The 14,087-nt window shown below is 44.3% G+C and overlaps 1 protein-coding gene across 1 annotated transcript in view; it reads right to left on the reverse strand.

Moving 5' to 3' along the window:
• The window catches only part of myocd (myocardin), a 57,071-nt gene that overhangs the window by 8,840 nt on the left and 34,144 nt on the right, over window positions 1-14,087 (reverse strand). Inside the window, exon 3 of the mRNA XM_079577955.1 lies at window positions 4,015-4,172. Within this exon, the coding sequence (XP_079434081.1) occupies window positions 4,015-4,172 (158 nt within the window). The remainder of the gene's footprint in view (window positions 1-4,014; window positions 4,173-14,087) is intronic.

Below are 14,087 nucleotides of genomic sequence, written 5' to 3' on the forward strand. Positions count from 1 at the left end.
GCTCTCCCCTTCAGCTGCACTGAAACTGCAGACTAATATTAACGTCTTCACCAGACGCTCAAACAGTGGCTCAAATCGGGCCAAAGCTGTTCCCATGTGTAAAATGTGTCTTGTTTAATAATGTGTTGTATCTTCTAAAGGACAGGTGTTGAACATTAGCACATATAGCACTTTAAACAATGCATCTGGTTTGTCCAATTGCTATGTCCATATTAAATAAATAATTAAATGAAATGTTTTTTTTTTTTCAATACCAGTACTACCTTTTTTCTGTACCATACCAGTACCGTTTAAAGGAACAGGCCACCATTTTTACACACTAATATATGTTCTTGTCTGAGCTTAGACGAGTTGATGTGTACCTGTCTGGTCTTTGTGTGTGCCCTCAGTCACGCAAAACGACCAAAGATATTGTTTGGCCTCCCCAATCAGAGCCGCCTTAACCAATGGGCTGGCAGGGGCTGGAGCCCAGGGTGCCTACCGTATACAAGGGCCTATCACGGGGGTCTGTAACCCGTGGGTCCGGAGCCACATGCGGGGCTTCGGCCTCCTTGTAGTGGCTCCTTGTCCCACTGGAGCAGCACCGAGTATATCTACCAGGAGAAGCGGTTCTGATGAGTAAATCCATCAGAAGCGTGTGACTCCTTCATTAACTACGCCTCTTATTGATGCCTCTTTATACTATGAACCTGCAGGCGCGGAGCCGCTGCAAATACACACCTCACCTCCTAATGAGCCCGTCTGAATCTGTCCTGAAACTACGACGCTGAAGGGCTGAGAATATCCTTCAACCTTCGTTCATGAAAATAATGTCTGCCACTGAAATGGCTTTAAATCCCGTTCATTTAATAACCATTCTACATTAGACTTTATAAACATGCTTTGAGAAAGTTTAGTCAAGATAGGTTAATTACTTTATTTTCTGTCGAAATAAAAAAAGCACAAATTGTAATTGATAGTGTCACGAGTGTGGTGGGGATTCGACCCAAAAGCAAAAACAGCCAAAACAGGTTCAAAGGAAATTTAATGGCTAAGGCCAAGAACAGACAAAAAAATGCAAAACTCACTTAGCAGGAACACGGAACAGGACACACACACATCGCACCAACAGTATACAAATGAACCGACCAGGACAAGGGAAAACACAGAAGGAACAGGGAACAGGTGAAACACTTTAGGGCGGGACAGGTAATCAACACAAGGGAGGCAAAGCAAAACCACAAGGACAGAACAGACGTGACAAAATAAAAGACTAGACACGGAACCAAACCAAAACAGGGGACAGAACACAAACAGACAGAACCATGACAGATAGCATATTTTTAATGAATTGATAAGCGAAACGATAAAGAACTGTGTCAATAGGAGAAACTATCAATGGTAAGTGGTCTCAACTTAAAAAGAGCTTTTCCACCTACATTAGGCACTCAAAGCGCTTTACAGCAAGGATCCACTCACCCATTCACACTCTCATTCATACACCAATGTACGCAGACACTGGGGGCAATGTGGGTGAAGTGTCTTGCCCAAGGACACAACGACAGTGTACACTTTCAGGAGGTGGGATTTGATCATGAGACGACCCGCTCTACCATATGCGCCACATCGCTAAAAACAAATAAGCAACAAGCTACAATTCTGTTTAAAGCAGTACTAAGTAACGTGTTCACCTTAATACATCCTTTCCGTAGTCCCTGTGGGGGTAATACAAGTGTTTATGGGATGATTGGAGGGTCTTTCATCTCCCCCTGGTGTCTCTGACCAGAAAACCATGTTTGCAACTTGACTGCCACCGGTGCGGAGAAAGCAATACACACTAATGGAATCCCGAAGAAGAAGCTAACATGCTAACGGGCAAAGCTAACTGCGGGCTAACGTCACTTTAAACAGTATTTACAGCCAGGTTTGAGTGAAAAAAAATATTTCCATTGTATAATTGGATGTACAGTAACCCTCTCTCCCTTCGCCTTTCCTGTCAGCGTAGTATTTACTCTCCAAGACAATTAATAAGTTAAAAAATCGTAACTTACTACTACACCTGCAGTTGTGCTTATGGCCTCTAGGGGGAAGAGTTACTTAGTTCTGCTTTAAGCCCCGGGGCCTATGGGTACATTAAGGTGGGCCTGCTCCCAATGTGTTCCTATGGCTCCAAACGGGGTGAAGCTAGAAGCGACCACGCTCTTCCACGGGCACAAAGACCAGACAGGTACGGATCAACTCGTCTACGCTCAGGTAAGAACAGATCTGGAGGAACTGTTCCTTTAAATGCACCCAGCCCTGGTCCTGCCTCACCGCTGCACTGTCCTCGTACTAAATAAATGCTCTCTCAGTTTCTTCATACTTGTGTCCACTTAATCATAAAGAATGTTAAAAAACTCCTGGCTGAACTTTACCTTTCCTTATGAGGACAGTGTTTACTGACGTAACCCTGGCGTCAGAAAAATATGAACATGTTTATGGAAGACAAACGCGAGGATTGTAAAGTCAGTTTGAGGCGAGTCACGGCGCGGCTCGAGTGTTTTCAGAGCCTTTGAAGCCGACCCGAGGACTGTTGACTCTATGGGACGTTTTAAATGCCTGATTTTAACAATTCTAAACAGACCTGGAGCTGCAGTGGCAGAGCCCGTGGAGTGAGCTCAGTGCCAGAGAATGTGACACCTGCATCAGTCAACAATGGAAAATACAAGTATAAACTGCTGTACATCCAAACACTGACTTTCAAATATCCTCTAAAGTACTGGACAAATATCCTCCACTCTGAAAATGATAGCTTACATTAATTTTGTTTTACACATTCTCAGTTCACTTTAGCTTTGACCTTTCAATTGTTCATTGCTTTTTTCGTCACGTTTCTGTCGCTTTTTTTGTTGCATTTCCATCCTTCTTTTTCGCTGTTTCGATGCTTTTTCCAGAGGCTTTTAGATTCAGGTAAAGCCAAACTGGAGAAACTGTGGTGGGTTCAGGCGTATTTGTCCTAAGCTGAGACTGGGCTCAGTAAGTCTGTCTGGGCTCCGGCCTGTGTAGGGGAGACCGGGGGTGGTTGTCACACGGGTTGGTTGTCACGCTGATTTTTATAACCACACTAGGGGGCGATGTGGTTTCAACTTTAACCTCCTGGTTCTCCTGCTGCGACATGTTTTCATTCACTCAACAAACATTGAAATGTTGTGTTAAAAACCTGGAGGTGATCAGATTCTCCAGGTTTATATTTAGCACTGTACAGTGATTGGTGTCTGGTGGCTCAGGGGTTGGTTGTCACACAAAGTTTCTTTGCGTTTTTTATCATATTAATGACATCATTAGCGTTTGTTGAGCGTTTGTTACTGACAAGTAAACTTACAAGACATTCCTGTTTAGTAGAGACTTCTGAGGAGCTTGTTTTAAAGACAGATATCAGCAGGAAATCTACTTTGAGGCTTGTGACTGATGTTTCTCAGCTCCTCTGAGGCTCATTGTCTGAGGCTCATCTTTAAACGGGAAGTCTCTGTCACTTTTGGTTCTGAAAACATCGGGTTTTATTGGCGTTAGATCGGCCGATATATGAAATGCCTAAATATCGCCCCGATATATTGATGGACCTCTAGTGGACTCCCCTACAGCACCTCTGAAAGCTGATAGCTACAGTCTAACAAGGCTTAACTGTAGCCTGAGGAAAGGGTGGTCACACGAGGTAGTGACGTCTATGGATGGAGTCAGGCCGTGCTTCGACCAGGGAAGCTAGTTTGAATGACCTTTAAAGGAATAGGCCATTTCCATACTGGGATAAGAGAGCTTGGTCACTTTAACTTTGTTGGGAGAGACCAAATGCTAACAACATCTTTGGTCGTTTTGCGTGACTGAGGGCACACACAAAGACCAGTCAGGTACGTATCAACTCGTCTAAGCTCAGGTAACAACATATGTTGACGTATGTAAAAACGGTGGCTCACGGTGGCCCAGCTGACAGGATGGGTAATGCATCAGGCTCTGTGTAACATACGTACTTAGTGAGCGTGTTAATAACATCAGCAGTACCTGAGCTGCGTTGGCGAGCGTGTTGGCCTCAGTGGAAGCGCAGGCTGAGCTCTGGGACTCCGGCTCACTCAGCTGCTGCTCTGGAGACAGGCTGCCGCTGCTGCTGTCCTCCTCAAAGGCGTACGAGTCCTCCTGCTTCGGAAACTTTCCATGGTTCACTGCAACACACACACAGACACACACATTAGGAAGTCTTATGTGCACACGTCAGGGAACACAGTCAAGCTCTTACAGAAGGGTGACCAGATGTCACATCAACACAGAGTGCATCGCAGTGTGTCTCTTTAACACCAGCGGAGCAGTCAAAACATTTGATTCATCCTCAATTCTCTGACTAAATATAGCGCAGGGCTCGTGTGAGCAATGACTGGGCAGAGGCTGTTTTAGCAGGTTATAAGTTAGAGACACACTGAATACAAGACATTCCAGCAAACAGGAAGCAGAGTAAACCAATCAGCGAAGGGTGTCTGTTATTAGCGGTTTTGTGTTAATATTGGTGCAGGATTATGAATCTCGAACCTCACATACAGTCGATTTTTTATCATTTACTACCGACTGGAGACACGCTCTTTCTCGTCTTGCTTAAACCTGCAAGTCACCTCAAGTCGCAAACGTCAATGTTAAGCTCCATTTCCACAGTTGGACTAATTCTTCTTTTCAAAATGTGTTTATAATCTAGGCTACTTGGAAATATGCAACAAGTGCTAAACATACATGAGTTGCTTTTCCATGCAGTCTGAAATAATATAAAATAATATTTTTATTTTTGCTAGTTTTTTTGACAGTTTTTCTGTCAGTGGTTCCCCTATAATGCTCCAGCCCCTGTATACTCGGATTTGCCCCTGCTCAAAGATTCCGGACATTGACAATTGTCCAACAAAATCACTTCTAAATGTAGTAACTTTTGAGACTGTCCTCCAACAGAAAACGACACAAGTGGTCGTTTGTCTTATCCCTTAATTACGACCATATAAGACGTTTACTAAAACAGCGCCCCCAAGCTCCCATTGAGGGTATGTACATTTACATTACATTTAACCCGATTCAGAAACGACTTTATTTTACGTAGTGTTTTGCGATGACGATTCCAAAACTCAAACGCACAGAAATAAATCACAAACTTGCCAAATGAGCCCCACATGCAATAAGTAAAGCAGCCCCAGATCTTCACCCCCGCCCACACCTGTGGAGGAACTGAACGTCCAGCGGTGCCAAAGGCTCTCCAAGCGCGCTCTGCGCTATTACGCATCACACCTCCCCAACCGCAGCAGCGGCTACAGGTCACCACTCTCATCATTTATTACATTATATGTGTGAGCTATAGGTTATCGCCATTTTACTCACAACAACAGCGACACCAAAGCACAACTCACCATTGACGCCTTCGTTTCTTCTCCTCCATATGCGTCACTGCCAACTCCATAAACTCTCCTGTCCGCTTCCATCTCTGTCCTCAAACGTCCTCGTGTCTCAGACTCCGTGTCTCCCGTACGTCCGGTTGTCCGGTGACCGCGGCGATCCTCGGATCCGCCCCGGGTTCCAGTGCGCATGATGCAGGGAAACACCGCTGTCACCCCGACAAAGTCGGGCCTCGGCTCCGCTGCTGTTCTCCACAAAGTCCCGCATCTCTGTCAGAGTTCCTCTGGAGAACGTGCAGCCAAATGTCCTGATCAAACTGATGTGGTTCATTTCTCCGCAGTTTCGTCATTTAAGGATAAAAATATAAAACATCACAGCTGTGTTTAGCTCGCGGGTTTTTCCAACTAGATTTGACGGACACTCGCTCTGTCCAATGAAAACACGTGAATCAGCTTGAGGGCGTTTGGGCAGGTGAGCCTGCGCTCTGATTGGCTGAAGAGTCAGCTACGTCATATCCAGTAATATTTGTTAATAATTATCATCATTATATTATAAACAATCTGAAATAAACTGTTGTAAAGCATTTCCTCTGATGCCTGTGATTTATATGGACTAAAGCAGGATTTAACCCTATAGCAAAAGGTGCACAGGTGGGAAGAAAAAAGAAAGGGGTTTATGTATTTGATTTGATTGATTTATTTGTACATTTCTTATCATCTACTACTTATGCATTTATGTATTTACCGCAGCAATAACTATTCTTTCTGGGATCCATTTATTTATATTTTTAATTGTTTACTCAAGTAATATTATTTTGAAGTAGTATCTGTACTCGAGTGTAGTTCTCTTTTTACTGAGTAAATCTGCAAGCGGCAAACTGAAGAAAAAAATGAAAATGAATCAAAGCGCAATGAATCTAAACCTCTTTTCTTGTGTCTCATCAAAATAATTGTGATTTATTTTTTTCTGGGGTATTTTTTACACATATCAGAATTTTCAACATTGTTTTATGTTTTTTCTCTGCTTTATCAACACTAAACCTTAATTAGACAAACATTTACTCAGGGGTTATGATAAAATTAAGAAACAAAAACATAATTCTTATAGTTTTCATCATGTCACGTTTCATCTGGACCGTGAGGGTTCGCACATACATGTGGTGCATGTGTGTGTTGGTTGATCATATGTGATGTCGGTGGAGCCACAGGAGGAGCCACAGCCACATGTGGATCACCAGTGTTAAGTCATGTAACATAAAAGTGAGCGTGTACATTTGACCATCTCAGTGTCGTACACTGGCTCACAAAGGAACCTAAAGAACTGGACGCAATTGGACTGTCCAGAACTCCATGAAGCACATCTGTCCCTGCAGCTGTTCATTAGATGTTTACATCATAGGGAATGATGATGATGTTCCTCTGCACAAAACAGATCAGAAATAATGCAACCTCCTCATTACTATTTGATAAAGTCATGTTTACATTTCTATATTTTATTAAAACACACGTGACAGTCGCCTGTATGATTTACATGATGGGCGGCACATGTGGCTGAGTGGTTTGTGCTCTGGCCTCACAGCAAGAGGGTCCTGGGTTAAATTCCCTTTCAGTGTGGAGTTCATCTGCACCCCAACAAAAGATAAGATAAGATAAACGTCTTTAGCCCCAGAGGGGGATTTGTCTTTTTTCTTGGCGACAGTGCCGCTCATCTGCGCACACACAATCAGACATGACAAAACATTCACATCTGCAGTGTCTCTATTACATTTGCTTTAAACATAAAACATGTGCATTAGGTGAATCCTCCTGCAGGTGATTCTGACCATCAGCCTGGCTCCACATCTGGAGATGGTCCCCAGATGCTACACGCTCCTGCCCACTGCTCCTGACGGCTCGCCTGAGTCGAAGGAGGGGCCACATGCAGAGACACATTTTGTAATGATCTTAACCTTTATCTGCACTCATGTGTTTAGCCCATTATGTCATAGAAACACATATGGGTAGAATGATTATTATGACCAAGACATTTATTTTGAATAGAAAAATAATAAAATGTGTAACATTGTTCATATAAATCACAGACATCAGAGGAATTGCTCTATAACAGTTTATTTCAGATTGTTTATAATATAATGATGATAATTATTAACAAATATTACTGGATATGACGTAGCTGACCCTTCAGCCAATCAGAGCGCAGGCTCACCTGCCCAAACGCCCTCGAGCTGATTCACGTGTTTTCATTGGACAGAGCGAGTGTCCGTCAAATCTACTTGGAAAAACCCGCGAGCTAAACACAGCTGTGATGTTTTATATTTTTATCCTTAAATGACGAAACTGCGGAGAAATGAACCACATCAGTTTGATCAGGACATTTGGCAGCACGTTTTCAAGAGGAACTCTGACAGAGATGCGGGACTTTGTGGAGAACAGCAGCGGAGCCGAGGCCCGACTTTGTCGGGGTGACAGCGGTGTTTCCCTGCATCATGCGCACTGGAACCCGGGGCGGATCCGAGGATCGCCGCGGTCACCGGACAACCGGACGTACGGGAGACACGGAGTCTGAGACACGAGGACGTTTGAGGACAGAGATGGAAGTGACAGGAGAGTTTATGGAGTTGGCAGTGACGCATATGGAGGAGAAGAAACGAAGGCGTCAGTGGTGAGTTGTGCTTTGGTGTCGCTGTTGTTGTGAGTAAAATGGCGATAACCTATAGCTCACACATATAATGTAATAAATGATGAGAGTGGTGACCTGTAGCCGCTGCTGCGGTTGGGGAGGTGTGATGCGTAATAGCGCAGAGCGCGCTTGGAGAGCCTTTGGCACCGCTGGACGTTCAGTTCCTCCACAGGTGTGGGCGGGGGTGAAGATCTGGGGCTGCTTTACTTATTGCATGTGGGGCTCATTTGGCAAGTTTGTGATTTATTTCTTTGCGTTTGAGTTTTGGAATCGTCATCGCAAAACACTACGTAAAATAAAGTCGTTTCTGAATTGGGGTTATATGTAATGTACATACCCTCAATGGGAGCTTGGGGGCGCTGTTTTAGTAAACGTCTTATATGGTCGTAATTAAGGGATAAGACAAACGACCACTTGTGTCGTATGGATTTGGAGGACTTGTTGTAACTTTTGTGTAAATGCCACTGAACCGCCCCTAAGACTTTGTCATTAATCCAGCTCTTATAGTTCTGGAGGCTCCTGTCTGCGCCGTAGTTTCAGTCCATTGTTTGAAATGTTTTCCTGTCCTTAATAAATGTCTATGAATCTCCACCTCTTCACTCACTGTAGAAAACCTTTAATGCATCCAAAGAAACACCTTCTGCCTTCACTCTGTGTCGGGAAAGCGAAAAAGCATGTGGTTAGTTACCATATGTAAACACGGATGCACTGATTTTACGCAATGAATCCTGATCTACAGCAAGTCATTTGGCCTCAAGTCCAAGCTAAGTCTCAACAGCAAGTCTTAAGTCAAGTCTTTTTGGAGCTTTGGTCAAGTAAGTCTCAAGTCCCGAGTCTCCCACCTCTGGTAAACAATCACTGCAGCATTTGACCTTTTACTGTCTTCATTAGTTTATTATGTAAAAATGATGCTTAGCGATATGACGTCATAATCCTGAACTGTATTAATAAGCGGCTCAAATGTGTGAGTGTGGCTCTAAATGCCTTTATATGAGTGTTCAGTGTGTAGTTCAGTAGTAGTATTCGTCATACTTTTATCACTTATATATTTAGCGTTTCCAGTTCTATTTCTGCAGCCGCGTTGAACTGGCCGCTGTGTTCTCAGTCATTGACACCTTGTCCTCGCTCGGAGCAGAGGTGTCCTGTTATATGAACGGGACACCAGCCCCACGCTCCTAATCCACCTCCGCCCTGATTGGCCGCCCTGATACAGCGCAGGGCTGTGATTGGATGAGCTCCAGCGTTTATCTGTAAGTGGAGTTTGTGTGATGGTTTCAATCACAGCAGCAGCTCCCTGACCGCTCCATACATCCAGAGCAGACACGTGTCAGTGTCCCAGAGCAATGTGTTTCGGAACCCTGAGCAAAGCATTCTGCTGGAGGGCCCCATACAGCCAAATAAAGCAGTTCCTTATATTTAGCCATATCAGCTCTAAACCAGGGCTAAATACACTGACTCCGCCATCGTGGGCTGTGTGTCTGAGGGGGACGATCTGGAGTACCCGTCATCATGGGGCACAGCCACAGTCACTCACCCATGAAACCTGCAGGAGGAGGACACCAGCGGACGCACCAGGAAGCCAGTGCAAAGACATAAGCACTGTTCAGAGCCGTGCACGGAGTTCTGGACTAGCTGTTCGTGATAAAGAGCTTTTGGACAGAACAGACAGTGTGACCAGGGCTGGGCGACACTCCCGCACATGCTCATAGCTTACATTCTCAGTCTTTAACCTGACTGTGTGTCATCTGCAGATTGAGGCGCTCCAATGACAGGAAATGTGTGAACGGTCACTTCCTCTGCTCAAGTGGATGCTTCGGGAGCTGCACATAGTTTCCAGAGTTACAACCAGGAGCACAGACACAAGATAAGCATCAATTCAACGGCCCATATCCTAAATCTGCACGTTTTCAACCATGCAGGGAGGAAAACATTCAAGCATGGAATATACATCATGCTAAATAAAGATATATTAGGCCATGAGCTAGCTCTCAGAAAGGGCCTTCTGTTCCAGGAAAGGGGAAATACCTTTGATTTAGATTTTTATAAGTAAAATAGTTAAACTTCTTCCACAAAAAGTCCACAAGTAGCTCCCTGCAGTTAGTGAGTAACTATCTTCTAAAGTCGAGAAAATGATTAGCCTCTAGTTGCACTTTTGATTGAAATTGTCTATATAATAAGGCCACAGACTTCAAATGTAACACGAATACAGACAATACTCAAGATATTCAATACGTGGAATATTAGGTGGGTAGGAGTGTTAGTTGGGAAGACAATTCGACTGATTTCTTATTTGGAGTCTTGGTGTTGAACCTCTGTCTTTGTCTTTGAAGCATGTGAGGAGAGTTTCCAGTTCATTGTATTCACTGTCCAATAATATACATACTCAAATTGCAAATTTTTGTAAGCGGTTTCAGAATATATAGAGAGTTTTTTCCCCATTGTTGGAGCGACAGAAAAGCTAGCTTATGGCCTACATCCCTTAAAGGTCCTATATCATGCAAAATCGACTTTTTAGAGCTTTTAGCCATGTTGTTATGCTATTTCCTTATCAAAAACACCCCCAGAGTGGTTTGTGGCTTCATTCACGCAGTTCTCAGCAATCCTCCTGAATCCTGCTCTCTGAGCAGCTGCGCCGCCCTCTGCTGGTGAACGACTGACCTGCTCCGTTGGGACGTCACAGCGGAACGGAAGTGCTCGACGTCTGTAATGTAATGTCTTACAGCCTGATTTAATTTGTAAAACAGCTTTTTCATTATTTTTGTCGTAAGAGAGAAACATAGAGAAAAAAAAAAGACCAAAAAAAAAAAAAAAAAAAAGAAAAAGGATGTGCCCGAGGTGCTTCCAGGTCAGCTGTGGCCAAAACAAACACACCCCTGAGCGTCTGAACAGATCAGTCATGTTTGCGCCGCAGCTGAAGATGGAGCTCGTTGTAACTGGACACACCTGTTCTTTATTCTTAATTAACGATAATGTCACGGAGAAAAAGAAGCGTTTGGCTACGAGGACGGGAGTTTATTCAACCTTTTTCAAGAAGAGGCCACTCGTCTAGCAGTTTTTTTTCTCCGGGATTCAGCGACTATCAGCCAAAATAGTGTTTTTCTGTGACTGTCACTGATGGATGTTTGGTGAACCTTCGCCTGAATCAAAGTGGATTAACTTTTATAACCAACGCGAGTCCCACAATGTAAACAGCGATGGACCAGAGCGGTGAGTCAATCCAAACGTGTGTTAGCTTGTGTGTTAGCATATTAGCATGTGTGTTAGCATATTAGCTTGTGTGTGTTAACCATTTATGAAGCTGTGTTGCAGATGTCAACTCTGTATAACTGCATCGTGAAGCAATTTCACTTATTGCTGTTTATTTATATTACGGTAAAGTTGTATGTGCGGAGAGAGGGGGCGGGTTTGAAAAATACCTCCAGAAAACAAATCACAAAAAGGAGTGCTCCATAGTGGTAGAGGTACAATATATCATATAAATGCCTATACTTAACTTTGGAATGGCTAAAATAGCATGATATAGATCCTTTAAACAGGATATGGTACCTTTAATATCTCCCCTTTTCCATTTTAGTCGATGTGACTCCGTCCTCCTCACCCTGACGGTGATATCATCATCACACTTCTGCAGTTAGAACAACAGTCTAAGCAGCAGGTGTTTTCGGAGAAGATCTTCCATCATTCCTCTGCTAATCCCGCTTAGACACCGGACCTGAGCTGACCCGCCTCACACGCCGGAGAGCATTCATCAGCAAACATGTGGAAAGGCTGAAGTGTGAAGATAAGCTCCACTTTGGAGAGCTACAGATTAGATGAAGCTCGGAGATAGAGCGGGCATGTCGAACCTCCAGAGATGGGGATGCAGATCTGCAGGAGCTGGAGACGAGGGCAAGAGGGGAAGAGAGATCTGAGGACAGCCTTCTGGGATATGGGAATCCGCTCGCTCACTCTTTTACTTAATCAACTCTCCTCAAACTTCCTATTGAGGAAAACAAAAGTAGACCTAATATATCAAATTTCAAACCATGACAATGTTTTTGAAGGATTTTTCAATAGCCTAACAAATCAGGTTTACTCAGCTTTAAAGGTGCACTATGTAGCTTTTTATGGAAAAAAAGACTTGACATTTGCGTGTATTTGACCATTTAGTGACTCAGTGGCGTTATGGGTGCAGCATGGCACCTTTGCTTTCCCTCACAGTGGCCATTATGACGCTCCAGAATAAATTGTTTTTGGATTTCTGGCCGGTTTCTGGCACAAACCCCTAAAAACAACTGATCGTGGAGCATCATAAGGTACATAAAGCGTTTTAAGATGACCAATGACAACCTGTCTTTTTGTGGGCCAAAGGCAATTATCTCCGCTGTCAGTGAAACATAGATCTGAGTATCGTCTGCGTAATTGTAATAGGATACATTGTTACTGGATATCAATTGACCCAATGAAAGCATGTACAAATTGAACAAGAGGGGCCCCAGAATCGACCCCTGGGGAACACCACAGGTCAATGCCATTTGGTCAGAGACACAGTTTCCCATCGTGACATAGTAAATTCGGTCCTCAAGGTAGGATCTGAACCACAAGTCTCATTTCTTTCATTCCCTTTCCCCTCGCTCCAAACGAAGGCCACCCAGACTGCCCCCCCCCCCCCCCCCCCCCCCGTCTCTGTAACATGCCTGTGTTTACTCTGCCCCCCTCCCCCCTGTCAGTGAGTGTCCAGATTTACGCCTGCCCCTCTGCGCTGCGTTTACATACATGTCCCGGCACTGAGTCATGCCCACTGCAGCCGCGCACTTCTCAACAATGTGTACGCTCCGTTCAAACAAAGGGCGCTCTCTGGAGCCGGGCGCCGGGCGTCGGGCGTGTACCTGACCAGTGCCTGACGGACGCTGCTCTGATGTTCTGACAGAGCTGAGAGCGTGCGTGAGTCAGCCTGTGTACTCAGTCTGTCTCTTTGTCAGAGTCCTTAAAACACTGTGTTCCACCTGCTGGTCATACAGGCCCGAGCCGCTTCCCAGATCCCACATCCTCTGAATGTTCGCTCAGCTCCACTCCGGATGACAGCCACGTCGACGCCCGCTACCTCGGCTTCAGTCTTCAGAGGCTTTGGGATCCGTTCATCTCAAAACTGGCTCTTTTTAATATAACATTTTAAAAAGAGACTCATGAATGCGACATCACAGCGCTCCTCTCCACACCACAAGAAGCTCGAAGTGAGCACGCACAAAGACATGAGTTGGTGAAATAAAACTCCTAATGAAATAATAAATAACAATTGAGGAGCTCAGAGGAGATCCCTTTCTTTCACTATCACATGTTTTTTTCCCTCCTGCGTCCGAGGAGCAGAGACAGAGGAAAGTAACGAGAATGAGAACAATAAAAGCTTAAAGGAAGAGGCCACAGTTCTTCCATACCGTGATATGTTCTTACCTGAGTTTAGACGAGTTGATGCGTACCTGTCTGATCTTTGTGCCCGTGGAAGAGCGTGGTAGCTTCCAATTTCACCTCCCCGTTTGGAGCTATAGGAATACACCGGGAGAGGCCAAATGCTAACAACATCTTTGGTCGTTTTGTACGAATTTTTGGGCACGCACAAAGACCAGACAGGTACGTATCAACTCGTCTAAGCTCAGGTAAGAACATATCTCAGTTTGGAAAAAACGATGGCCTGTTCCTTTAATCCAGTGTTTTAGTGGCTTAAAGTGATAACAAACCCCTACAAAGTGGAAATATCCAGGTTATATTGTGCAAAATAGTGACAATTGGGTTGAAGTATAGTCCGTGCAGAGGTTATTTATGTTCTCTTTCCTGTCTGAAATAAAGCAGAAATAAACATAAGATAAGATAAGATAAGATGATAAGATGGTACTTTATTGATCTCACAGATGGAGAAATTGCATTCGATGAGAGAGCATCCGGCAGCAGCACCCATTCAGTGCGCACCACTCTTTTTTTTTTCTTTGGTGAAAGATCGTTGTGTCGCGGCCGCCATCTTCACTGTTTTGGTCACAGGAGGAGCACTGGTTGATGGGAAA

The sequence above is a fragment of the Gobius niger genome (assembly GCF_951799975.1).
Source record: "Gobius niger genome assembly, chromosome: 19".
Lineage (NCBI taxonomy): Eukaryota > Metazoa > Chordata > Actinopteri > Gobiiformes > Gobiidae > Gobius > Gobius niger.